General features: G+C 62.7%; 2 protein-coding genes across 4 annotated transcripts in view; one reads left to right on the forward strand and one right to left on the reverse strand.

The window, feature by feature from the left end:
- Nucleotides 1–1,373: 1,373 nt before the first annotated feature.
- On the forward strand, nt 1,374–11,786 carry ETNK2 (ethanolamine kinase 2). Of its 2 annotated transcripts, none has more exons than XM_075521786.1 (8): nt 1,374–1,658; nt 5,592–5,851; nt 6,322–6,459; nt 7,665–7,807; nt 7,919–8,002; nt 8,444–8,613; nt 9,323–9,396; nt 9,570–11,780. In XM_075521786.1, the coding sequence occupies exons 1-8, from the start codon at nt 1,374–1,376 to the stop codon at nt 9,640–9,642; spliced, it is 1,227 nt and encodes a 408-aa protein (XP_075377901.1). In that variant the 3' UTR covers nt 9,643–11,780. The 2 variants fall into 2 exon arrangements, with proteins under 2 accessions (XP_075377901.1, XP_075377902.1); XM_075521787.1 differs by having other exon boundaries at nt 1,415–1,658; nt 8,518–8,613; nt 9,570–11,786.
- An 80-nt stretch (nt 11,787–11,866) lies between these two features.
- SOX13 (SRY-box transcription factor 13) overlaps nt 11,867–24,942 on the reverse strand; it is a 42,931-nt gene continuing 29,855 nt past the window's right edge. For both annotated transcript variants that reach the window (XM_075521846.1, XM_075521848.1), the window contains exons 2-14: nt 19,360–19,561; nt 18,600–18,705; nt 18,324–18,410; nt 17,791–17,963; nt 17,080–17,148; nt 16,793–16,907; nt 16,632–16,714; nt 16,391–16,550; nt 16,036–16,145; nt 15,807–15,903; nt 15,585–15,728; nt 13,754–13,970; nt 11,867–13,622 (exon numbers count right to left, since the gene is read on the reverse strand). In XM_075521846.1, coding sequence (XP_075377961.1) covers nt 13,349–13,622; nt 13,754–13,970; nt 15,585–15,728; nt 15,807–15,903; nt 16,036–16,145; nt 16,391–16,550; nt 16,632–16,714; nt 16,793–16,907; nt 17,080–17,148; nt 17,791–17,963; nt 18,324–18,410; nt 18,600–18,705; nt 19,360–19,560 — 1,836 coding nt within the window. In that variant the 5' untranslated portion in view covers nt 19,561 and the 3' untranslated portion in view covers nt 11,867–13,348. The remainder of the gene's footprint in view (nt 13,623–13,753; nt 13,971–15,584; nt 15,729–15,806; nt 15,904–16,035; nt 16,146–16,390; nt 16,551–16,631; nt 16,715–16,792; nt 16,908–17,079; nt 17,149–17,790; nt 17,964–18,323; nt 18,411–18,599; nt 18,706–19,359; nt 19,562–24,942) is intronic.

Consider the following 24,942-nt stretch of genomic DNA (forward strand, 5'->3'; position numbering starts at 1 on the left):
GAGCACACCCGGGTGCTCCAGGCAGCTGCTCATCAGCACAGGAAACCCCAGGGGCTGGGACGCAGCGGCAGCACAGGCAGGTAGGGCACGGGAGGGAGGGCAGAGCTGCCCAGAGGCCCTCGGCAAGGGGAGATCTGCACAGGTCAGCGCTGGAGCCACAGCCCGGCCTCTCCGCAACCTTCTGGCCGTACAGAGATGCTGGCAAGCTTCTCCTCTTCCTTCCTACCGCAGGGAAGCTCTCCAGTTGGAAATAACTAAGCCTCCTCTGCCCTATTCTACACCGCAAAGGCTGTGGTCTGGAGAAGATCCGAGTAGATCTGAGCTTGAAAAAGCACCAGGCGACTTAAGCCCCCCTGATGGCTTCTGCCTATAGCCCTCAGCTGGAAAAGGGTCAGGCTGGCCTAAAATAGGATGTTTTTGTGGATCCAGTTCTGTTCCTATTCAGCATGGTTGTTTCAAGCCACGGGAGGGAAAAATGCCTGGGCTGCTTGCGGTGCTGCTCCTGGGCCCCTTAAGCCAGCCTATTAACACCTCTAATCGCCTGTGCCAGGGCAATTTCCTGGTGGCTGCTGCGCCGTCCTGGCTGCGAGGCACCGCTAACCCGCAACTGCCCCGTATTAACACTTGTGGAGCAATTATGACCATCCTATTAAAACTGACAGAGCTGGCTCTATATTTAGAAACACAGAGAACTGGCTGGTTTGGTTTTGTTTTTTCCTCCCCCTTCCTTAAAATGATTTTCCCCAAGTCTCCATGGTCCATTTAGTTGGTTTCAGCCGCAGCCAGCTGTAAACTTTGGAGGGGGCATTCTCCACTCCGAGCCAATGTGCCGTTGTTATTTCCTCTGATAATGAAGCCGGGCTGGAGCGGTGTCAGCGGGCTGTGGGGTGCTGTGCCAACGCTCGAGTCGTGCTCTATCTTTAATTATCAAACTCTCTCTCCAGCCCACTGGTAAATCCCCTATGGGGGTCAGTGCTTGGTGGGTCGGATGGTAGCGGGGCTGGAGAGGCCGGAGCAGAGGGGGACAGGTCCCTCCTGGAGCCCAGGATGCAGCCAGCACATCCTGGGGCAAACCTCATGTGCGGCATCCCCATCCTTTTTATCCCAGACCCCAAAGAGACGGGGGGGACGGGGGGGTCCCCGGGATGGCTGAGGGGCTCCGGGGAGAGAGGAGGCATCGGGGCGGAGGGCACCGGCAGCAGGTGCGGCGGGGGGGGGGCCCGGTGCGGCGGGGGGGGGGCCGGTGTGGCGGGGGGGGGGGGTCCCGGTGCGGGTCCGGTGCGGGTCCCGCTGACCTCACAATGCGGGCGGCGGGCGGGCGGGCGCTGCCGCGGGAGGCGGGCGGCGGGCGGCGGGAGGCGGGCCGGTGACTCATGGCTTCCCAACGGCGGGCGGCTCCTCCCCGCGGCCGCCGGCCCCGCGGCAGCCCCCGGCACATGGGCCGCGGCTCCGGGAGAGCGGAGCTGGGTATGGCCGTACCGCCCGGCCGCTGCCCCGACTGCCCGGGGCCGGAGCGGGGCGGTGGCGGCGGCGGCGGCGGGACCCCCCCCGTGCCCCACCTCGGCATTGCGGTGGACGAGGGCGATGTGCTGCCCGGGGCGCTGCGGCTCATGCGGGAGCTGAGACCCGGCTGGGAGCCGGCGAGGGTGAAGACCAAGGTACGCCCCGCCGGGGGGGGGGGGGGGAACCTCCGCGGAGCCCCCCCGGGACCGGCCGCCGCAGCCCGCGCACCCCCCGTGGGGATCGTCCGAGGGGGCTGCAGAGCCCAGCCTGGGGGGCTCTAGGGTCCGCCCGAGGGGGGCTGTGGGGCTCACCCCGGGGGGCTATGGGGCCCGCCCTGGGCTAGCTACAGAGCTCGCTGTGGGGGGGGCTATAAGGTCCACATGAGGGTGGTTGTAGGACCCACGGGACCCAGCGTGGGGGGGCTATAGGACCTGCCAAGGAGGGTACGACGTCCTGTCCCCCCCCCCAGTTCCCCCCTCCACTCTTAAAGCCTGTCAGGTGTGTGAAGGTGTGACACACCCCCCCCCCCCGCAGGCTTTGGGGACCCCTCAGGCAGTCACTGAGCGGTGACTGTGAATGCACGCGTGTCCCCAGGGTCCCTCGAGGCTGCCAAGGTGGGTGAAGGCTGGGGGGATGCCGGGGTAGCAGCCTGCGCTGCTGGTCTCCCCAGAGTCTCTCCTGCAGGTGCTGCACCCCTGCCTGCACCCAGTGCTGCCAGGCCCCTGCCCGCAGGAGTAGCTGCTCCCAGGAGCAGGTCTCGCTTGGGTTACTTGTGGGCTTGCACCTTTGCCAGGTCGCGTGGGCTGAGCACGGGTTCGGATGGGAGCTGGGATTCAGCGCCGGTGCTCCTTGCACGGGACGGGGCTTGGCTGTCCGGAGCTGGCAGGGCTTTGCCGCGGCGGCTGGGCGAGCGAGGCTGGCAGCTGCCTGACGTGGGAGTCCCTTTCCCCCTCCTCACCTCTGCCCAGGGGTGCCAGGTCTCGGATGGAAAAGTGAGGCTGGTGGTGTCCGTGCCCTCACCGGGCTCCTGGCGATGGGCACGGGAGCGTGGAGGTGGCAGAGCTGGGTGCACTTAAACGTATATACGCGTGTATACATGTCCTCTGAAGGCACACGCTTCCCGTGTGCCTGGAGTGTCATTAAAAATGTATTAATAGCCAAGTGTAATTAAATACAAGAAGCTGCAGGAAAATACATATGAAAGGGCAGATGGCAATAGGCAGGAAGCTTGGAGTTCGAGTTCCTCAGAGCACGGAGTTGTAGGGGCAGGAAATGTCTCGGGCTCTGCAGCACCGAGCACAGACCTCGGTGGCGATGGTTGTTTGAGAAGGACCCCAGCTCTCTGGTATCCAGGCTCTCTCCAGGCATCGGAGGGGGTCAGTGTTCAACAGCAGCTAGTGCGTGCGTGCGTGTGTTTTTAATTAAAAAAAAAAAAAAAAAAAAGGAAAAAAAAACCCCTTAGGATTTGGGGGGGGGGGGGGGGGAACCTCCAGTTGCGTTTCCCGTAGCTTCTATTGCAAGAGCTGTTCGGGAGGGGATTGGAGCAGTGCACTGGTCCTCAGCTGGTTCCTATTAGCGTTCCTGTTCGCTTTCCTCCGCGCACTGGAGCGGTGCCCGGTTCACACCACCTCGCCGCACGGTGTCGGTGCACAGCTGCTTGCAGGGGCTGTACCAGGCTGCGCCGCTGACACGGAAAAAAATCTCCCAGCGCTTGGGGCAGGGTGTGGAAGATGGGGAGGAAGGGTCTGGGTGCTTGGCCTCCCCTGCCTGCCCTCTGCTTGCTGGGGTCTTCAGCCCCCTGTGCTCCGGGTTGTGCCCGCTTTCCAGGGCTCCCACTCCTCATCCTTTAAGCTCTGTCCCTGGGCAGAAGCATCTCCGTACCGAGAAGGCACGGGCGGTATCGGTGAGTCAGCCAGCCACGCTATCAGGGAAGCACACGCTCCTCCATCCCTCATCCGGCGATCAGAGCAGCAGCAACGATGTGGAGCCAAACCCCCGTGAGGACTCCGGCGTAGCTGGACTTTTTAGCCCGACTTTGGCAACAAGGTGCCGTGCTGCAGTCCGGCCCCGGGCTGCCGGCCGCCTTTCGGGCTGGGGAGCAGCGCTGGGGGTGCCTGCATGGGGAAGCAGCCAACGTGGCGATGCTTTGGGGGTGCCGAGGGGGTCTCATGGCAGGTGCAGCACCGGGGTGTCGGATGGAGCTGCTTCGCTTCAGCATCTTTGCACAGGGCTTGGGTCTTGCTTCACATTTAATTGCCGCAAGGCTCCTGGTGTGGAGTCACGCTCACTTTCCCCCCCCTCCCTGCTGTCATACAACCGCAGCAGGGAAGGATTTGGGCTGGTAGCAGCGCTGCGGCCCTGCTGATAGCTGACTGCACTTTGGATCCACAAGGAATAGCACCGGGCATCCCCCAAGCAGCCGCGCTTGGGAGCTGGAGGAGCTGCTACCTCCAAACCAGGTGAGCCCCTGCGTGCGTGTCTGCAGGTTGCTGACGAACCACGTGTGAGTCTCCAAAGTTAGCGGCCTGGAATTCAGGGGGAATAAGGCTCAGTAATCCTGTTAAACCCGCTGGAAAGGGCTGATTGGGCTGTCGAGCAGCAAAACAAAGCAGCGCAAGGACTTTGCAGGCGAGACGGCGCTGAGCGTCTCGATGTGGAGCCGTTCATCTGCGGCTGATGTGCGTGTGGCTGATGGAGGGCACCAGCCCCGGGGTGCAACGTCTTCTGCGTGGATGGGCCGTGACACCTTTCGCTTGCTGAATTTCTGGCCTCTGGGGCCTGGCAGGACAAGGAGAGGAGAGAGCTGAGCGTGACACTGCGGCGGAAACACAGATTATCTGGCCTAGGAAAAGCAGCTCGGTTGCTTGAGAAGGTTGCTGAACCTTCAGCCCGCCCCAGCGCAGCCGAGGGGCAGCAGCCCGAGGGGATGTGGTGCCCGGCTCGCTGCCCGCTGCGCTCACCCCAATTCCAACACCAGCCAGCTGTGTAATGAGGGGTGTTCGTGCCGTCTAACTTCGGGTGTCTCATTCCAGTGCTTTGAGTTTCCCTCGGGAGGCTGCACGGGGAGCCCTATATATAGGCACCCTATATAGGAGCGAGAGTTGCTGAGTGGGATGTCTAAAATTAGCTGTCCCACCCCCGAGCACCGCTGCTGCCGTAGCACGCGCCCTCGCCCCTCTCCCGCTCCGCCTGCTCCGGCTCCCTGAACCCAAAGGGGATAAAGAAATCATTCTCGTGGGAGGCAGCGGCACCCCGGCACGCTTGGCCTCGGTGCCGAGCAGGAGCCACGTGGGGCTGATGGGGGTCCTGCCTGCGTGGGGGACGACGGGGTCTCCCGTGGGGCGATGGAGACCCGAACCCCTCGGTGCACCGGAGGCGACTGAAATCGCCGCAGGATGGGGAGAGCAGCCTGGCGCGGGCGGCGGCGGCAGCCCCTGCATGTGCGCGGGCAGGTGGCCAAGCCGGGGCAACGGGAGAACAAAACTCTCTTTCCATCTGTGAGGAGCCATCAGAGCAATGACACGAAACGTCCCCAGCAGAGACGTCCCTGCCTATCAGTGATCCGGCCCTGCGGGGAGGGTTGGGAGGAGGAGATGGGGTGGTGGTGTTTGCTCCGTGTTGTTGGCTGGGGTTTGGTGGTGGTTTTTTTTTTTTTTTTTTTTTCTCCATTTTGTGCCAAAAGATTTGCGCTGATTTTTTGGGAGTGATTCCCGGGGCCGCTCGAGTGCCAAGCGTGCTGGCGGCACATCTGGCCTGAGCCGTTCCTGAGCTCCTAGGTGAAAAATGGCAGGATTTCCACCCAAACCGCCAGCTTGGTGCAGCCAAAGCCTCGTGCCTGCAGCCCTGTGCAGAGCCTCAGCACACGCGTGAGCCTCAAGGCCTTGCAAACTCGTGCCGCCTGCCGCGGGAGCTTTCCTGGCTGCTGGGGGCACTGCTGCTTCATGCTCTCTTTTGCCCGTTGCTTGTTATTGCCTTTGCCACGTTGCTTTCTCCCTGGGGTCTGCCGTTGAGAAGGGGGTTTCCCTCATGCCTGGCTGGCATGGCAGGGATGTACAGGCTTCGGCTCTGCCGCCCCTCTCCCCCTCCAGCTCTTCACCGATGGCATCACCAACAAGCTCGTGGCCTGTTACACGGACGAGGGCATGGCGGATGCGGTACTGGTCCGTGTCTACGGCAGGAAGACGGAGCTGTTTGTGGACCGGGAGACGGAGCTGAGGAACTTCCAGGTGCTGCGTGCCCACGGCTGCGCCCCCGACCTCTACTGCGCCTTCCAGAACGGGCTCTGCTACCAGTTCCTGCCGGGCATCGCGCTGGGGCCCGACCACGTGCGGGACCCCCACATCTTCAGGTGTGCAGCTCCGGGGAGGAAACGTGGGATGGGGAAACCGGCGAGGGGTTTGCTCCGGGTTTCCAGCTCTCCCCCTCACTGCCTTTGCTGCAGGCCGGTGCTCGAGCGTCGCTGACGTGCACAAACCTGGGTGGTGCTGGGGCATAAATGGGCCAAACTGCAGCCGGGTTTGTCACCATGTTTTTAAAACATCAGCTTTTGGTGAATAGAGATTGCACAGGAACCACGGCTTTTATCTGAACTTGCCCTGGAAAGGTGAATGCTGCTTTTGACCCAGGCAGGGTCTTGAAATGCTTCAGAGGCTCACAGCTGAAGTGGAGGGGAGTTTCAGCTGTGCGGACCCTGCATTTTTAAACATGGCTTTTGGGGAACCCCTCTCGAGATGTCTCAAGGCTGGTTTTGAGGAGCACTGCTCTCGGGGATGCTGCTGCACGGCCACCGCTCACCCGTGCATCCGTGTTTCCTTCCAGGCTGGTGGCCCAGGAGATGGCCCGGGTACATGCCATCCACGCCAACGGGAGCCTCCCCAAGCCCATCCTCTGGCAGAAGCTGCACAAATACCTCACCCTCGTGAAGACGGATCTCAGCCCAAAGGTATCCAACCCCAGGTAAAGGCAGAGGGATCCCAAAGAGCCAGGCTCTGGCTTGGGCACCCGCTGCCCACCCATCTCTAAGTCTTCCCCATACGGGACCGGGGGGAAGAGCCCCGGTTCCCAGGTAAAACCTCTGCAGGAGTCTAGGGTTGGTGAGCGGGGCAGGGGACGGCGTCAGGGCTGGATCCGGCCACGCGGCCGCTTCTGGATCACGATCCCTCTGCAAGCAAACTCGTGGCCAAGCCCCCAAGAGCAAGTGGGATGGAGGCATCTCCGTGCACCCTTCAGTGCCTTTCCTCCTGCCGGTCTGGGAGCAGTGTTAGAGCAGAGAGAGCTCTGGGTTGTGCTTGTACAGCACCCAGGCAGGATCCGGCCTGAGCCAGAGACTCCCGCCTGCTGTAATAATCCGCCTCCTCCCTGCAAATCTAGCCTGCATTTTAAGCCCTCCCTAGAATAAGCTCAAGCCCTTCTTATGGTGGGGATCTGAGCAGCAAGGTTGAGCTCATGTTGGAGGGGATGCTGGAAACCCCGTATAGATTAGCAGCCAGTTCCCACTTCAGACCAGTTCATCCCATTTCTGGGAGCCTGGGTTCATGCCAGGTGAGTGTCTGGGGTGGCTGGAAGGATGCGGGCAGCCCCAAGAGGTGGCGGAGGTGAATGAACATGAAGGCAAGCGAATAATTAACCCGTGCCCTGAGCAGCAGTGCCAGGACACAGGGCTTTTCTCAGCACTCGCCCCGCTGCAGGCAGACTTTACCCAAGCCTGCGCCTTCAGTGTGGCCAATTAGGTAATCATTAACTGTCTCTCTTCTTGGAGCTGAAACTTCTGAGGTTACTGAGAGGGTACGTGCCCTGGCAGAGTCCAAAAAATTCCCGTTGGCTGGGGGTTAGTCGGGTGCTTTGGGTTAGTGAGCGCTGGGGGGCTCGGTGGCTGGTTGGGTGAGTTTGGGGGATGGATGCGGGTGTTAGTGGGGAGAAGGGGAGGGCTGAGGCTGCACCGTGGCATCTGCCAGGCGCCCTGGGTGCCACACAGCACGCTGGAGGATGTCCAAGCCAAACCTGACCTCCCCACCAAAAATGGCTTCGTTAGCCCTCGCTTTGTGCCACTGATAAGTTTGTTTATAAGACGCACGGAGGGAAGCAAGGGGCAACGCTGCCCCTCTGCCCCCAAGGGAGGTTTCCTGTGGGCAGAAGTGATTCCACCCCGTCCCCTTCCCCAGCCTCCAGCGGGACATGCCCAGCCTGGAAATGCTTGAACACGAGCTGGCCTGGATGAAGGAAACGCTCTCCCAGCTGGGCTCCCCCGTCGTGCTTTGCCACAACGACCTGCTCTGCAAGAACATCATCTACGACGGGACCCAAGGTTCGTGGCAGCAGCTTCGCACACCCGGCGGAGGGGTCCGTCCCTCGCCCACCTCCCCAGGGGCTGGCGGCTCCATCTCCAGCCCCTCTCACAGCCCCTTTGCCTCCGCAGAGCACGTTCGCTTCATAGACTACGAGTACACTGGCTACAACTACCAGGCTTTTGACATTGGAAACCACTTTAATGAGTTTGCGGGTGAGTCGGGCTCCTCTCCGTGACACCAAAGTTGCAGCGGCTGCCCCGGGGTCTCCCCGTCCCTGGGGATGGAGGAGGCAAGTTGCATCCCCAGTCCCATGGTGGGAAATGGGGCAGCTCCTCCTCGGGCTGCCTGGGGTTAGAGCAATGTGTGAGGGAGGGTCTCTGCTGGCGTCGGGTGCCGTGCTGCCGGCGGTGAGCAGCCTGGCTGCTGCTGGGACGCAATGCCTGCACGAGCCCAGCTCTTAACCGTGGAAGGGCCGGGCGCGTGCCTCGAATCAGCGGGTTGATCCCCGGCTTGTGCAAGCCTGGAGCTGCAGGGGTTTCGCTCACCCGGTCGTGCTCGGGGAGAGCCCCGTGTTCACGCCACTTCGTCCTGGAGAAAAGCTCCCTTTCGCCCTTCTGCCCCTTGGCCATCGCTGACCCCGGCTCCCCTCGCAGGCGTGAAGGAGGTGGATTACCGCCTCTACCCCAGCAAGGAGACCCAGTTGCAGTGGCTGCGCTCCTACCTGCAGGCCTACAAGCAGCTCACCCAGGGGGACCGAGGAGGCACGGGGGTGTCCGAGGAGGAGCTGGAGGCTCTCTATGTGCAAGTGAACAAGTTTTCTTTGGTGAGTGGAGATGGGAAGGAGCCAGCCTCTCTCGAGCGCTGCCCGTGGGATGGGTTTTCCTCTGCTCTCGGGTGAGCCGGGGCTTCATGCTGCAGCTCGGCTGGCGAGAACAGGGGTACAGGTACCAGCCTGGGGGTTTGGGGAGCACCTGGGGCAAAAGGCTGCCCCGAAGAGCCCGGCTGCACCTCCGAGGTGCTGAACCCCTGGGCAAGGTCAACGATAGCCCTGGCTGCCTGCCATCCCGCCGACACGTGCCAAGGGACGGCATGTCTCTGATAGCTGTGGCCTTGGGCATCCCTTCAGAGAGGGCAGGCAGACCCTAGGCGCAGCTGAGCATGAGGAAATCCTCTTTCGTAAATGCCATGTGCAGGCAGAGCCAATTTTCTGGAAACTTAGGGCAAAATCTCGGCTGGTTTCCTGGCTGGAGCTGCCAGGAGGGACATCCCGGCTGCAAGCGCAAGGGCTGGTACCCTGAGCACGTTGTGCAGCCGTTCAGCATCCTTCCTGCTGGCATCCCTTGCCCGGGCTGGGACCAGCCTCCGGAGCATATAAAAACACACGTGGGGGCCAGCCCCAGCTGGCTGCCACCCCACGTCCTGTCGTCACAGCCGCGGGACTTCTGGGACCCGGCCAGGAGAAGCGCGAGTGACTTGTCCCGCGGGCAGGGATGCTCCGTGCCCATTTGTGATCCTTGTTTTGTCTGTTGCAGGCATCCCATTTCCTCTGGGCATGCTGGGGCTTGATCCAGGATAAATACTCTACCATAGACTTTAACTTCTTAAGGTGAGCCCGCCGGGGCTGGGGGGGCATTGGCTCCCAGCGCGGTTCAGCATTAAATGACTGGAGCATAGAGGATGCCAACGGTCCCTCTGTGCTGGAGGGATCCTCTGTGGCCAGGGGACACGGGGCTGGGGGGACAAGTGTCTCACGTCTGTCCCTCTCTCCTCTCTCGGCAGATATGCAAAGCTAAGGTTTAAACAGTACTTCAAGATGAAGCCGGTGGTCACAGCCCTGCAGATCTCTAAATAGCATCTCCGGCCTGTGAGACCCTGAGCTATTTTGTCCTTGCTACGTCCACAGCCCTCGCATCCCCCTCGCCCCTTCCCCACCCCAGCCGGGGGTGAGGGCAGGTCCTGATGGTGGGAAGGGGGAGGAGAGGAGCTCTGACCCAGCCACCGATTAAAGGAGACCCTGGACATACCCGAGACTGGACCATGAGATGCTAGAGAGGACCACGGCCTCGGAGAGGCCCCTGCCTACACAAGGAAGCCTTACCATCGCCTTAATGCCGAGCCGAGCCTCGGCCCCGGTGTCCGGCAGGTCCGTGCTTTGCTGGCACTACTGCTGCTTGGCCTGGCACCCGGTTTGCTCCCTCTGTGCTGTCCCTGAGGGGGGAAATGGGTCCCCCCGTCTGCTCAGGAGCCCCCAGAGCTGCCCGGTTGCTTTAGCTGCCCAGTGCACACCCTGTGCCCGTCGCCTTCGCTGCTCCCTCCGACCCCTCTTGCTCTGCCTGCTCAGTGCACTTGGGCTCCCGCCCCCAAACCAGCACATTTCTTGGGCCGGTATTGATCCTGGGCTTGGGGCTGTCTCTGAGCACGGGACCCCTTTCCACAAAGGGTGGGTGCTGCTGTGCTCCGGCTCGGATGGTGCAAAGCAGCAAGGGGCAGCGACAGCCGTGAGCCGCGTGGGCTTGGGACCAGTGGGCTTCTGCTGGCAGGTGCTGGGTGCCTGCACCCCCTGCGCTGTGCTCAGCCTCTGGCTGGCTCTGCCTTTCCCCACGGCCGTGGTCTCCCAGACTTCCATTAGCTTCATGGCTTCCCTCGTAGCATCCTGTGCTGCCGGAGCAAGGGGGTCCCAGTTCTGCCTTCCCTGTCTCCCCCAGGGCCAGGGGGGTCGGTCCTGCCCCTCTCATGGACACCATCCCTGTGCTCCTCTCTTGGCTGTGTCCCTGCGTGGGAACCCCCGGCAGGAGGTTGAACAGAGCCGACCTGCTCCGTGAGCCGTGCAGAGCTTCATCCCCTGTTAGCACTCGGCTGCTCCTCCACCACAGGCTCTGTGAGGGCGATCCTGGCCTGCTGAGCACTGTCCAGCTCATGACAGTGGTTGTGCATCAGCTGAGGGGTGGAATCAGACCCCTCTGCCCCTGCCTTGGCTGCTCGGCGAGTGGAATGGGGACAAGGTGGCTGTTCCCTCTGCACAGGCACAGGAATCTGCCCCAGCAAGAACCGGGACTGTTGTTGCATCTGGTGTTTGTTTTGGTGCAAAATAAAAGCTGCTGGTAGCTGGAAATGGGGGAGGACGGCGGATCTGTGGAATGTGCAGGACTTGTGCCGGAGCAGGGACAGCATCCCTGGGGCCTGGGGGTGCACTTGGCCCTTCTGCAGCTGGAGGTGCTGGGCAAGGCCAGAGCAGGAGCAGAGATGCTGCTGGAGGTATCTCCTCACAGGGTGGGCTGCTGATGTCCCTCCACGCTCCTGACCCCCCTTCAGGTGTTTGCATGCAGCACCCGCTGCCCCTTCCCGGCAGGCAGCAACTGCCGAGGATTGTCCTTGTCCCAGAGCGATACCCTGTGGTTTAAAACAGCCTTCTGCAGAGCTGATCCCACAGCTTCATCGTGGCTCCCCTGGGCTGGGGCTCTGGAGCCCAGCGTGGCTGGGCTCTGGCTCCGGCAAGGGCAGGCTGGAGCACTTGGCTGCAGCGGGCACTGGGGGGGAGAGGCTGAACCCCAAACCCGCTGCGACATGGGGCGAGACCTCGAGAAAACACAGGTGAGAGGCGGGAAGGAGAGGGGAGCAGCTCGGGACCCACCACGGATGGACGGGGCAGGAGAAAGGGCTAAGAAACAGCACAAGTGAAAACATCGCAGGGAGCAGGAGCCTTAGGAGGGGGCTGTGCTGGAAGAGGGGCAGGGAAGGGGGGAAACAAGCACCCCCCCATCTATGCCCTGACTGCCTGGGGTGAGAGCTCCCGTCCAGCCCTCGGCTCTCCCAGACCCCAGGCTGGCAAAGTCCAGACCCAGATCTCTGCTCCAAAAAGTCATTTTTATTGTGCCAAGGGGTGGGGGGGACAATTGTAAACAAGTATGTGAAATATACAGGTTAAGTTACTCGTCGTCTTATTAACAAAATAAAGCTCTATCTATATTTACAGGTTTTTTTAAAAAAAAAAAAAAGAAGAGAGCGGAAGAGCTGCATCTTTGCTGGGCACATCTGCTTCCAGCTCCCTCTGCAGCACAGCCCAGCCCACCCCGGGAGCTGGCACCCCTTCCCCAGGGACCCCAGCCCCAGCCAGAGCAGCACAGGGAGGGGGAATAAATAAAGCACTGGCAAAGGGAAAGAGAGGAGAGAGGCGTTTGCTGGGTGGGTGAGGAGGCAGGACCCTCCCTTGGATAAACAACATCCCGACGGCAGCCCCGCGGGGTGCAGGGGAGCAGCACCGGGGCCCCGATGCTGCAGAGCCGCTGCTCCGGACCCCAACCCTGGGGCTGAGCGCATGGGGCTGCTGCAAAGCCCCCATCGCAGGGCTCGATCCCCCCGCTGCAGCCTGGAGCCCAGGCAGCCACGGCTCCTTCTGCACCCCAGCAAGGTCCCCGGGGTGCCAGGCTGGAGGCCAGGCCCTGGCTGCAGCTGGAGCCGCGGTGCCTGTTTCTGGCTGTTGCCACAGGGCGGTGCACGGGCTCTGCGCACAGCCGGACACTGAGCGTGCACAGCCGGACACCGAGCGTGCACAGCCGGACACACAGCCACGCTGCACCCCAAACACCCCTGGGCCAGGCTCTGATCGGAGTAAGGTTGTTGGTTTTTTTTTTTTTAATGATTTCTTTTTTTTTTTTTTTTTTTTTTTTTAATTGCTGTTATTTTTCTCTCCCTCTGTGGTTTTCACGATGCAGATCAGAGGTGGAGCCTGCGGCTTGCAGAGCCGGGAGGGAGAGGTGCCCAGGGACGGACAGAGCACGTACCCACCGCAGCCGGGGCTCGTGCCCGGCCGTGCCCAGGGCAGGGGCTGGCGGAGGGCCGGGGTAACGGCGCAGCCAGGGAACAGGCACCCGCTTTATTTACAAAGTGGGCCAGAGCTGTCAGGAGCATAAAAGGCTCCTCGGAGCCCTTGGCTCCTACTCGGGCCAGGAGAGAGCTAAAAATGGCTCCATGGGAATTTGCTGGCAGGGTCTAAAGACCGAGTGGGAAACACGGCGGGGAGGTCAGGTGGGGCTGAGCAAGGGACAAGCGTGTCTCCATCCCGTGTCGCCGGCAGCCGGGGCTGGCGGCTGCAGGTGAGGCTCTCTGCAAAGGACCCGCAGGTGCTGGAAGGCTGGGAGATGCTCTGGAGGTTTTCCCGCACCCCGATACCCTCAGGTACCTCCTGGGGGGCTGCAGATGGGTGACAGCTCAGCAGCCATGGCACCCACATCCCTGGGCCAGGTGGCCTCAGCTCCCCATGCCCCCACCAACAGAGCAAAGCTGAGCCAGCCCTCGCCAGTTTGCCCAGCGGGGTCAGCGCGTCCCAGCCGTGGCCCCACGCAGCGCACACCACTGCTCATCGCTCCCCTGGGAAGCACCCCACCTAAAATGCTGGGACGACCGCCTTCGTGGGACCCATTTGCAGGCAAGCAGCAGCGACTCCTGCCTGCCGGGGTCGCAGCTCTCCTCTGCTCCCAGCGCAGCCCTTCGGCCGCGTCCCATCCCATCGGGGGGTACTCTGGCCCTGCCGCCCCCACCCGCCACCTCCCCGGCCCCCCTCAGTCCGTCAGCACCACCAGCTCTCCATCGCTCTTGTCCTCGCCCTCCGAGTCCTCCTCCTCGCTGTAGCGGTACATCTCACCGTCGGCCACCGAGTGCCCGTCATCCCCGCCGTCACCCTCCTTGAGGCTGCGCGTGTTGACGATGACGGGCATGCTGGGGTCCATGCTGCGGGGCAGGTAGTGCTCCATCAGGGGGGACGTCAGCTGCATGCCCACCGGCCGCTGGTACAGCACGTCCGAGGAGGCGGGGGGCATCTGGCTGCCCTGGGGCCTGCGGGACAGGGGAATGCAATCACCAGCCGGGGCATCGAGGTGTTCCCCCTGCCTTCCTCTGCCTCCCGGGGCACCCACCCCACGGGCACCTCGGCGAGCCCCCTCGGACGAGAGGAAGGGGCACGTTACCCTATCAAGTAGCCCTGCCTGGCGTCCTGCCGCCGGTTCCTCATCAGCGCCTTGTACTCGCCCACGCGCAGCCGCTTCCCCTCCACGATGCAGGTGCGTTTGGGTCGGGGCTTGTACTTATAGTCGGGGTATTTCTCCAGGTGCTGCCGGCTCAGCCGGGCTTGCTCCTCGTAGTAGGGCTGCTTCTCCTGGTTCGTCATGGATTTCCACCGGGAGCCTGTGCAGAGAGGAGCCGCGGGGCATGCTTACCCCCTGCCCGCCGTGATGAAACCCACGCCGGCTCCTGGCTGGGATAGCCATTGCAAGAGTCCATTAATGCTCGTACCATCCCCTGTGCAAACGGCACCTGAATTCGCACACAGCTGGTGAAAGCAGCTGCACCAGTGGCAGCCCCGTGCCGCCGAGGACAGCCAGCCCTCCCGGCACACCGGGAACAGGTCCCCAGCCCTGACCTTCCCCGGGCGCCTCTTGGGCCACGGCTTTCGATCCTCTCCAAGGTATGGCGAGCAGGTGCTGCAGCTAAAATAGGCTGTGCCGGCGTGTGACTCGCATGCCACTGGCTGACCTTTATTGTCATCGCCGCCAGCGCCCCGGGCAGGAGGGCAAAGCAGGGCACAGCACAAAGGCGGCTGGGATGGGAGAGGGGCTCAGGGCCAGGCTGGCGGAGAGAAGGGATTAATCCCCTCAGCTCAGCACCTAGGAGGCTGCAGCTGGAACAGCGTCCGGTTTGGGAGAGAGAAAGACAAGCTGGAGATGCTTGTAGATCCTCAGCATCCTCGGAGATGCTCAACAGTCAACAGGACACAGCTCTGAGCGTCCCGATGGGACTATGGAGCTAGCCGGGCTTTGAGCAGGGCTTCGGGCTGGGGACCTCCAGAGATATCCGCCCATCACCTAAATCCTCCTGTGAGTCCCCGCGTGCCCCTTTCCTGGGTGTCCTTCACCCGCTAGCACGGCCCAGCTCCCCCAGGGAGCTCGACCTCCCACGCCTGCACCACAAGCCAGGTGGCCCAGGTAAACCGAGGCACAGAGGCCTGCGAGCCCCTTGCCCATGCTGCCCAGGCATCCTCCACCGGCTCCTTCCCCACGCGCTCGGTCCCTCGCACGTCTCAGACCCACATTTCCAGGAGCAGGAGAGCACACAGGAACCAGAACCCCCCCGCCTGGGAGCGTACCGGCTCTGGACCGCTCGTCCATCCGCAGGTAAATTTGCACCCCTTCAGCGGCGAGCAGCTCCGGCTCCCCAGGCAGAACCGCACCAGGTATTTAAAGCCACGGACATCTACCGTGACAGCAAGCAGCTCACCGCAGAGCACCACCTCCCAGACCCCCTGGCCCCCGCGGTCGCGAGAGGTAAACGGAGCAGCTCCTGCCCACGTACTCCTTCAAAGGGAAAAGCTTGGTTGTTGTTTTGGTTTTTTTTTTTTTCCTTTAACTAGCAGAGCTGCTACAACAAGTCCGTGGCAGAGCGAGGTGCAGGTGCCGGAGGTAACCCATGGCGCAGCTGCACTGCGTCCCTTCGGACGGGCTCGCTGGCGACCGCGTGTTAATAGTGACATGGCCACGGGGAAGGACCGGTGTGACCGAGAGCCGCGGCAGGACCGCTGCTGTCGGTGGGGGGGGTGAGATATTGGCTGGATGAGGCCCGTGCTCCTACAGGCACCTCCAAGAGTGATGCTACAACAGGGGTAGCATCATCCTGGTGGGCATCACCCCCATGCAGGTGGCTGAGGACGAGCGGAGCGAGCAGCCGGATGGAGCTTGTGTCCCCCCGCGGCGATGCAGAGGGGGGGTCCTGCCTCAGCCCCCCGCCACCATCCCCAGCACTTACCCAGGATCTTGCTGATGCTGGAGTTGTGCATGTCCGGGAAGGCCTGCAAAATCTTCCTCCTCTCGTCCTTCGCCCACACCATGAAGGCGTTCATGGGCCGCTTGATGTGGTTGTTGTTCCTGGACTCGGGGAAGTGCCGTGAGCCTGCGAGGGAAACCCCGGCCGAGGTCAGAGGAAGGAGCAAGCGGGGCATCACACCGCAGTGCTCTTGGCCGTCCTTACCGTCCATCTCACAGGTCAACAGAGCCTCGTCCAGCCGGTGAGCGGGGGTTTCCTCCATCCTCTCCTTCACCGGGGAAGAATCAATCCCAACGTGGTCCTGCGGGAGAGCAGAGGGTCAGGAACCACCATCTCTGAGGCGGGGAGCCTGCCCGCGGATGGAGACCCAGCTCTGGCCGCCGATGGTGGGGTCAGAGAGGGGGACGGTGACCACCCGGCAGCCATCCCTCACCTTGCGGTAGGGGTTGCTCAGCGATCCCTCCATGGCCCCGCTGTGGCCGTGCAGCAGCTGCCGCGCGTCCTGGATGGCTTTGGTGATGGCATCGCCTTCGCCCAGGAACCCTGGCAAGACACGGGGCATGGGCACCCATCAGCGCCAGCACCCACCCCTCCAACGCCCCGCAGCACCCCATCCCACCCCACCAATCACAACTGCGTGCCCTGGGAGGGTGGCACAGAGCAGCAGGTGCCCACCCAGGCCACCCCAGGGAGGAGGGACCCCAGGGAGCAGAGATATCCCCCATCTTTGGGAGGTGGCCAGGGGAGGGCATAGGATCATCCATCAGCGGAGGCACTTGGGAACCCACCCAGAGGCAGGTTGGACGGGCTGGTCTGCAGGTCCCTGGCGGCCCCGTGACTCGGCGTGAGGGACTGGCAGCCGCTCATCTTCAAACTGGGCGAGCTGGAGGCACTGGGGAGGTCGGAGCCTTTGGGTTTGGCTGTCAGGTTCAGCGGCTGTGAGGTCTCCTGCGGCGGAGGGGATGGAGGGTGAAGTGCAGCCCCTGCAGTACCCCAGCCCCAGGGGACGGAGGTTCTTTGGGGCTGTACCTGCATCTGGAGGTGGCCCGAGCCGGTGGGTCTCTTCAGCGTGGGAGGAGGGGGGCTGTGCAGCAGCTGCACCGGGTAATCCACTGTGGGGAGGAGAGGGAGAGGGTTGGGGGACAAGGCCACCCCGCAGGGCTCCGGCAGTCCCGGGGGACCCTGCTCACCTGGTTTGCAGGGGATGGGCTGGATGGGCAGCGCTAACTGGGAGTCGGGAGTGACGGGGAGAGGCTGGTGGCTGGGGGTGAAGGCGGGAATCATGACGTAGGGCATGTTGACCTGCTGGAGGGAAGAGGGGGAGAGAAGCAGAGAGACCGGATAACCGCTGCGGGACACTGCAGGCAGGTGCCATCCACTTGCCTGGCCCCAGGAGAGGACACAAGCCCGGCACACGAGGAGGCTGCAATCACCCAGCACGGGAAGGGGGACACGGGGAGGTGTCCCCCGCCTTTACCTGGATCTGTTGTTGCAGCAGGTTGATCTTGTGCTGCTGCTGGATGAGCTGCTGCTGCTGCTTGGCGATCTGGCAGAGGGAGAGGAAGACAGCGGAGATCAGCGACATCAACGGCAGCGCCGAGCTGGCCCCGGCAGGGCTACAGCCCGGCACGAGCTGCCCAGCACCGGCAAAATGGAGACGCGGGGTCTGCAGAGGGTGCTGAGGGCCGTGGGGAGGGCAGGCAGGGGGTGGCTGAGCTGCCCCCGAGCCACCTCGAGGGGCACGGGGAGAGAAACGGGCTGGGAGGGACGGTGTCACCCCCACCCCGGGGTATGCCAGGGGGTGTCACCCCTGCCCTTAGCACCGTCCGGGCCACTGGAGAGGAAAAATAGGTGTTCAAAGAGCAAAGAGAGCGCAGGCAGGAAGGACCCAGTGCGGTTTAATTATTTTAAGGAGTGTAATTCCCATCTCCTTTGACCCTCATCCTCCTGGCACCAGAGAGCAAGAGAGGGAGTCTTTGGGATGGGCACAGAAAACGGGAGGGTTTCTGGGCAGACAGCGAAGTTCCGCTGCCCCCGATGCCAAAGCCACCTCCCCAGCGCTCCCAGGGGGAGCCTGTCCTGGTCCTGCACCCACGGCCAGCAGATCCCAAAGGGATCCCCGAAGGGAAGGATGGTCCCTGGCAAGCGCTCCCCCCCGAGCAGGCTGCCCACAGGGACCCGAGCCCACCTGCTCTTGCTGCTGCCGCGCCAGCTCCATCTGCTGCTGCTGCTTCTCGAAGAGCATTGCGGCCATGTTCTTCTGCTCCGAGTGGGCTGTCAGGAGCTGGTCCCGCAGCGTGGACAGCTGGTTGATCATGACAAGTAACTGGAGCTCCTTCTCTGCCAGGCTCTCCTGGGTTCCTGGAAGAAACCAAGCGGCTGCGGGTCGGGGGCTTGGGGAGGGTGAACAGCATCACCACCACCGTCGGGTGCTGGTGGGCGACGCGTGGCCGGGAGACGGCTAATGCATGGAGGGCGTAAAGAGCCCCACGTGCTGAGCCATCCCCTCGGTGCAGTCAGAGGCAAGCTTTCATCAGGGATGCTCACCCCCCCAAAAAAATCAAATTAAAGTTTTGGTTAAAAAAGTACCAATCCCTATTAAATCCCCACGCTTGCAGGCACATCTCCCTTCCTGCCAAGGTGGGAAACGCTGCGTTTCCAGCCCAGGCTGCCCGGGCGCAGGAGGGAGGACGGCAGAGGTGGGTGGCTGGGGGACCTCACCTTTCACTTCCTTGGACTCGGCGGTGTTTCGGCCCAGCAGCCGCTCCTTCCAGTCGCTGGACAGTAACTTCTCGATGGTTGGCATCACTGTCCGTGCCGGCAGGCACCGGGGTCAGCAGAGCAATGGGAGGGAGAGGACAGCCAGGTGAGCACAGCCCTAGGCTGCGTGCCACGGCGCGGGGTGGCTCTTCCCATCCCGCAGCTTTGCAAAAACAACGAGGGGCCTGAAAGGAGCGGGGTGGGGGGTCCCAGAGGCCACTCAGAAACTTTTCTTACCCTCTTTCAAGTTCCTGTTGAAGTCCAGCTTCTCCTGGCCGCTGCCGGCGGGCTCGAAGGCAGAGCGCCTGGGCTCCAGCGCATCGCCGGCGGGCGAGTGGGACTCCTGCGACACAGACAGCGTTACTCGGCACCCGCTCCCACAGACGGGGACATCCCCAGGTCTCTGGGCAGGAGGTGCTGGGCTGGGGGGATGCTTTGAGCCGGCCCCACCGGTGGGATACTTGGAGCTGGCCCCACGCAGCTGACTGCTGGACCACACTCTGCCAGGCACATTCCCCCCAGCCCAGCCTGAGAGCATCTCTGCTCTTCATGCCGCAAAGACTTGTCTGCTGGAGTTTTCTACTATTTATTTAGACTGCCTGGCTCCTCTGAGCCCCAACCCCCCCCGAGAGGCAGCACAGGGAACGGGAGGGCTGAGGCTGCTGGTCAGGGGGAGAGAAAACCCAAGAGCAATTAAAAAGGGAGGCTGAAGGGACAGAGCACGTCTGGAGGCGGCTGCGGGGGCTCCACGCCAAAGGCGAAGCATTCAAATCCCAGGGCTGACCCGAGAGCATCAACAACGGCCAGAAAGCTTTGGGGAGCCTCAGGTTTCAGCTTCGTTTCCTCGGGATGAGGAATAACGACTCGGGGAAACAACCCCCCCCCCCCCCTCTGCCAGGAGACCGAGCCCAGGTCCGGAGCGGGGATGGCCACAGTGCTCTGCCAGCCTGGCAGGACCCCAGCCAGGACCGGTGTTCGTCACAGCCGTGGGACCCACCTGCGGCAGGGCCTGGGGGTCGGTGCCCTCCCTCGGCGGTGGCCCCGGCGGGTCGTTGGGACGGGGCTCGGTGCTGGTGGCAGCCCCCGGCGGGGACTCGTAGCCGCCCTCCTTCTTCTCCTCTGTCTTGATGGTGCAGTTCACCATGCTGCCCGCTCCATCGAGCTCCAGGTGGGGAGAAACGGGGCTCCTCATGGACATCCTGCGGGGTGGCAGGGCTGTCAGCAGAGCCATGGGGCACCCCTTGGCCACGGGCACCCCTTTGCCCAGCCCAGCCCCATACTGGGGTGCCCCGTGCTGCTGGTTTTCCACAGGCAACGCTCTCGCCTTTCGCCATGGCTTGGTGAAGCTGAGCCCTCGTTCCTGGCTTCTTGAGCTTGAGTTTTTGCAGATTTGGGGCTCAATGGCCAGAAGCTCCAAGGGAAACAAGGCCAACACACCTTTTTTTCTCCTGGCCTCAGAGAAAGCCCACCTAGAACTGTGGGATTTAGGGCCAATATGAGCACGTACCCTTCATCTAGCAGCCGGGCAGAGAGCAACCCAAGGCTCACTGTGACAGAGACCCGTGCCGGACCCGAGCCAGCACCCCAGGGGTCCCCGGCTCTTGGCTCACGAGCCAGCCGCCCCCCTGCACCGCCCCAGGAGCCGTGCCTAGAAAGCCGGCAGGGCAGCAGGCAGGTTTCCCGCTCCGACGGGAAATGGAAATCCTGGCCCCGCCGAACAATGGCTGGGACGGCCACCAGAATCGCTCCTCTGGGAGTCCCCGGCACGGCACGGAGCTGAGACCGGCTCAGCCCCAGCCAGGGCAAGGGGCCGGCCCCGGGGAATGGCTCTCCCCGGCTTCACCAGCATGGCCGCGGGTGCCGGTCCAGCTCCCGGTGCTGCCAGCCGCTCGGCCGGGCACCGCAGAAGTGACCACGAGCTGTTATGGGGGACGAGCTGTACAACCCCAGGGGACCCCGAGCACGGCCAGAGCCGGTATTTTCAATGGGATCTGCCCCAAACAACGTGCCACAGCCACGTCCCTTGCAAAGCCCCAGCTCTGCTGCCAGGGCTACAGGGGCCGTATCCCCGAGCGAGTGCCGGGCACGCCGGGAGCTCGCCGTGCCTTCACCGCAAAGGGATCAGCCCTGCAGCCGTGCTCGCAGGGATTTGCCTTCTCGGGGCCACCAACCCTCACACCGCACAGCAAGAATGGGAACAGATATTACCCTCCCGAAGCTCGCCTTTCAGGGAGGAATAATGGGAAAAGGAGGCCGTTACGGAAGGGATTTACACCAGCCGCTGCCAGGATCCGGGTTGCGGGACCACAGGGGCTGCGGAGGTGGGAAGGGGCCACGGCGGGATGGGGAGAGCATCCTGCCCGGGCTCTGGCACCCCACAACCGGGACCCCCGAGCTTTGCTCCCTCTCGCCTCCCCACGCCCCGATGGCTCATCGGGACCCCCCGAAATCAGGGCTGGGGGTGCGGGCTGGGGTGGGGGGGCTGAGCCGGGCCGCCCGACCAGGGGCAGCAATTACGTAACAAACAAAGCCCAGCTCAAGCTGCGAATTAATCAAACCGCTGAAAATAAAACCTTCCTCTCAGGAACTTCAAACAAAAGAAATGAAAACAACAAGGCCGGCTGGGTAATGAAAAGCCAGGGCTGTGAATAGGGGACAAAAGGAAGTGGAACAATAGGGTGTTGGACAAAAGCAATAAAGTAAAGGGAAGTGTGACAGCTCCACAATAGGGCACTGTGCGCGCCAGCCTTTCTGATCTTAGCGGGGCTTTTTTTAATCTCAGTTCCCTTGCCCTCTGCTGAACAAACCATCGCACTCGCCGGGCCAGCGGGCTTCCTCCCGCCGTCGACATCGCCCGGTATCTGCCACATCCTCCGGCACCGCCTGCGTCGGCCCTTCCTGCCCCTGGCTCACCTTGGCCAGCCCGGCAGCCAGGAGGGCGACCTGGGCACGGCCAAGGGCCTGCCCAAAAAAAAAAAAAAAAAAAAAAAAAAAAACCCAACCAAAAAAACCCGTTGCCTGCTTTCCACGCACCTCAGCCGGGGAGGAACCGGACACGCTTGGCAGCGGCGTGGCGGTGGCAGGCAGCCAGCGGGAAGCCGTGCCCACAGCTCTGCCGGCTCCAACGACCCGCGGAGGTAGGGTTTGCCCGTCGAGGCTGCCCCAGAGCCTGTGCTCTCCATGTGCTACAGGTGGGGAAACTGAGGCACGAATGCACGGTGGCTGCAGCACCTTGCCCTGGGTGCTTTCCTAACTCAGGACCTGCAGGTGTGGGTGCACAGCTGCTCCCTCCTTCCAGCCTTTTTGGTTTTTTAAAGGCAACCCCCCCCCCTCTACTCAGTGCATCCCTGCCACAGATCTGCCCTCCCTCTCTGCTGCCTGGGCTGCCCAGGTAACGGGGCGGCAGCAGCAACGCTGCAGCACAGAGCGATGCCTTCGATGCCTTGGGTCTGAGACACGCACAAAAGCAACGTCCCACTCCTCCGGCAGGTCACATTTCTATTGTACTTAACCTCCCGGTACCACTGGAAGTTTACTCTTAAAATGGGGCTGGTACTTTAATAGGGGTCTGTTTGAAAGAGGCCTCATTGTGGATTTATTATACGGTTTGCTGAACAAAAAAAAAAAAAAAGAAGAAGAAGAAAAAGGAGAAAACGGTGCCGTTATCTTGTTACAGGGGCTGGTTCCTGCAGCAGCCCTGTGCTGTGGGCTCAGGTGCTGGGCTCGGGGGCTGCCTGTGGCAGACAATAGGGATGGGAACAATTGCCTTGGCACGGGGAGCGTAACAGATCTTCGCCTTTAATGCTTCCCATTTAATGCAGGGCAGAGGAGAAGGGAGGGAATGGCGCTGGGATGCAAAGTGCCAGCCTGGAGGGCCAGAACGGACCCGCTGGGACCCACAAGTCCTCGGTGAGGGACCAGGGACCTGGGGGCTGCTTCGTCCCGGCATGGTGTTTTGAGGAGTACAAGGGGGGCTCATCTCACAAGCCCTGAAGCCCTAAAATGCCCGTACTGTGCCGGCATCAATGCGCTCACCTTGCCTCCAACCTCCAGCCCAACAAGTCGAAGGGCTGAGATTTTCGGGATGGCGACCGCTTTTCTTTCTCCATTCGTACCTCTGACTGGCACGTCCTGCAATTCTCCCCGTGGCCGTGCCACCCTTCCTGCCTGCCCGCCGATCCTATCTGCCCTGTTTATGTTGCAGCAGAACAGCTCGAAAGGCTGGGGGGGGGGGGGGGGGGGGGGGGACACGAGGCGCCAGCAAGCCCCCACCCTGCCCGGCACCGCGGCAGCTCGGGGAGCGCCGGCGAAATGCCGAGACCCCCCCCGGCACCCAGAGCCTCTTCCCAGTCGCTTGTGCGGGCTCTGGCTTTGCAGAGAAGGGGGCTGCCAGCATCGCCCCACCGGCACAAAGCAGCAAGGGGAAGAAAAGCCAAAAAGCTGCTTGGCAAAGGTGTGGTGCCGGCTGGACCAGGCTTTCTCCCTGCAGCAGATCCTGCCTGTGGTTGTAAGAAAAGGGTTTCTGCTCACAGGGTGGGGGAGGCCGGCAGGCGAGGCTGCCCGAAGGCAGGGGGGCATCTGCCTGTGGCTCGGGCAGGGACGAAGCAGGCGCTGAGGTTCCGTGAAACCCAAGCTCGTTGCAAAAACACCGGTGAGCGCAGGAGGCCAGAAAGCCACAAACACACCGAGTCTCCCGGGGCAGCCTTCGCCGGTGCTGGGAGAGGATGCGAGAGCAGGAATGGTCCCGCACCCCCGCCCCGTGCCGCAGCGTGCCCGCCTCAGGGCTCATCCTGCCCCTCGACTCGGGGCTGATCCCACCCCAGGGGACTGCGGTGCAAAGGGCTCCCGCAGAAGGGGGACCGGGGGAGAGTGGCCGGCGATCGTCGGGGGGAGCCGGGCTGCCCAGATTTATTGGCTGGCCTTGCCCCCGCCTGCCCATCAGGTTGACCAGGGGAGGCTCCTGGGGCTTTTTGTTTTCCCTCTGTCCCCAGTTACAGCAGCAAGCTATCAGTTCATGCGTTACGGCAGACCCTTCCCTTCAGGAACGCAGCGTGGTACCCAGCCACCCCAAAACGAATCCACCCATCCCGAGCAGCAGGCAGCCGCTCACCCCGTGACCGCATCCTGCCTCCACGGCCCAGGTAACCAACCCAGCCGGGGGACAAACACACAGGGCAAAAACCCAAGGGGGAAAACACCGTACAAGCGAACACAGCGATGCCGATGAGATCCGGGGCGGCGCAACACCACCGCTGTGCACGCACCAGCCACGTGCAGCGTTCGCAGCCCCCGGCACCCCCTCGAGAGAGGGCAGAGGAAAAAATAAGACACACACGGACGTTTTCTTCTTCTAAGTAGGGCCCGAGGAATCCCGGCCGGCCACCAGGACAGACAATAGCCCGTCTCCTGCCAGATGAGCGGGCCGCTTTCCTGCCAGACTTGGAATGTCCTTTCGGGGCCGTTTCCAACCGTTTCCGCCTGGCGTGCCTTCGCACATAAAAGAATGGATGGCTTCCTCCGCCGTGCCTGGGCAGGGGTGGCCAGGGACGGCCGAGGCAAGTGGCCCCGGCCGGGGGAAGTTCACGGGGCTGCCATCGTCCCCCAGGGATGCGGAGCATCCCGTGACAGTAGGTTATTCCCCGGGAAGGCGAAAGCAGGCGGCCGCGGGGGATGCGGGCTCTGCCACCCCCAGCCGTGGATGGAGGGGGATGCCAGCACGTTGGCTACACGCTGGAGGTGAAATGGGGCAGAAAGTGTAAGACTGGGGTTTAAACCCAGAAGCCATCCGGATGCTGAACGTATTCAGCCCCAGAAATGCTGTCACCGCATGAGAGCCACAGGTCCGCGCGTCCCCAACAGACAGCAGCCGCTCGGAGCAGCGGTGCTCGCAGGACACGTGTTCCCCCGTGGAGCCGCGTCACAGGCACGCACTCGCCCGTGCTGCCCCGCAAACCAGGGTGCTGCAGCAACGGAAACGCTCTGCATTTGGGGGAGCACGAGCCAACACTTTACGCATCCTCAAATGCCGCGTTTTTAACATCTTACCTGTCAGCGGCGCTCCCACGGAAAGCCACAACCTCCATCTGCCCAGAAGGCTGCCGAGAGCTCAGGTTGCCGGAAAAGCTGCAAAATCAACGCCGAGAAGGGAGATCTTTGGCAGGCGGAGGGGGGCATTTTGGGAGGGTAATGGCCCAGGGGGCAGAGGGGCAGAGGGGCAGCAGGAAGCGCCCAGCAAGCGCAGAGCTGGGCAGCGGGCTGGCACCTCCGTGCTAAGCCCTGCCACCGGCAGGATGATGCCCACGTGAGCTGCCAGGCACGTCCTGCCCAGCGGGAGCCGATGGCTGCTTCCCCATCCCAGAGAGACCCCCAGACCTCAGCTGCCTCTCTCCGTCCTGGCAAGACTTGGGGTCCCATGGGAAAAGCTCTGGTGTCAGCAGGAGCTGGGATTTCCCACTGTCCACACAAAACAGACCGGTCTTTGTCCAACCTCCATCCACCACCAGTTCCCTGAAGGCAATTTCTCTCCCCGCAAAGGATAATGGCCTCCGGAAACGTCTCTACAGGGTCAGAGCAAAGCAGT

This window comes from Mycteria americana, chromosome 20 (assembly GCF_035582795.1).
Source record: "Mycteria americana isolate JAX WOST 10 ecotype Jacksonville Zoo and Gardens chromosome 20, USCA_MyAme_1.0, whole genome shotgun sequence".
Classification (NCBI taxonomy): domain Eukaryota; kingdom Metazoa; phylum Chordata; class Aves; order Ciconiiformes; family Ciconiidae; genus Mycteria; species Mycteria americana.

Coding starts and splice junctions, on each gene's coding strand:
- ETNK2 (XM_075521786.1), top strand. CDS start 1,374: ATGGCTTCCCAACGGCGGGCGGCTCCTCCCCGCGGCCGCCGGCCCCGC. Junction 1,659..5,591: donor CGGCGAGGGTGAAGACCAAG/GTACGCCCCGCC, acceptor CTCCCCCTCCAG/CTCTTCACCGATGGCATCAC. Junction 6,460..7,664: donor CCAAAGGTATCCAACCCCAG/GTAAAGGCAGAG, acceptor CCCCTTCCCCAG/CCTCCAGCGGGACATGCCCA.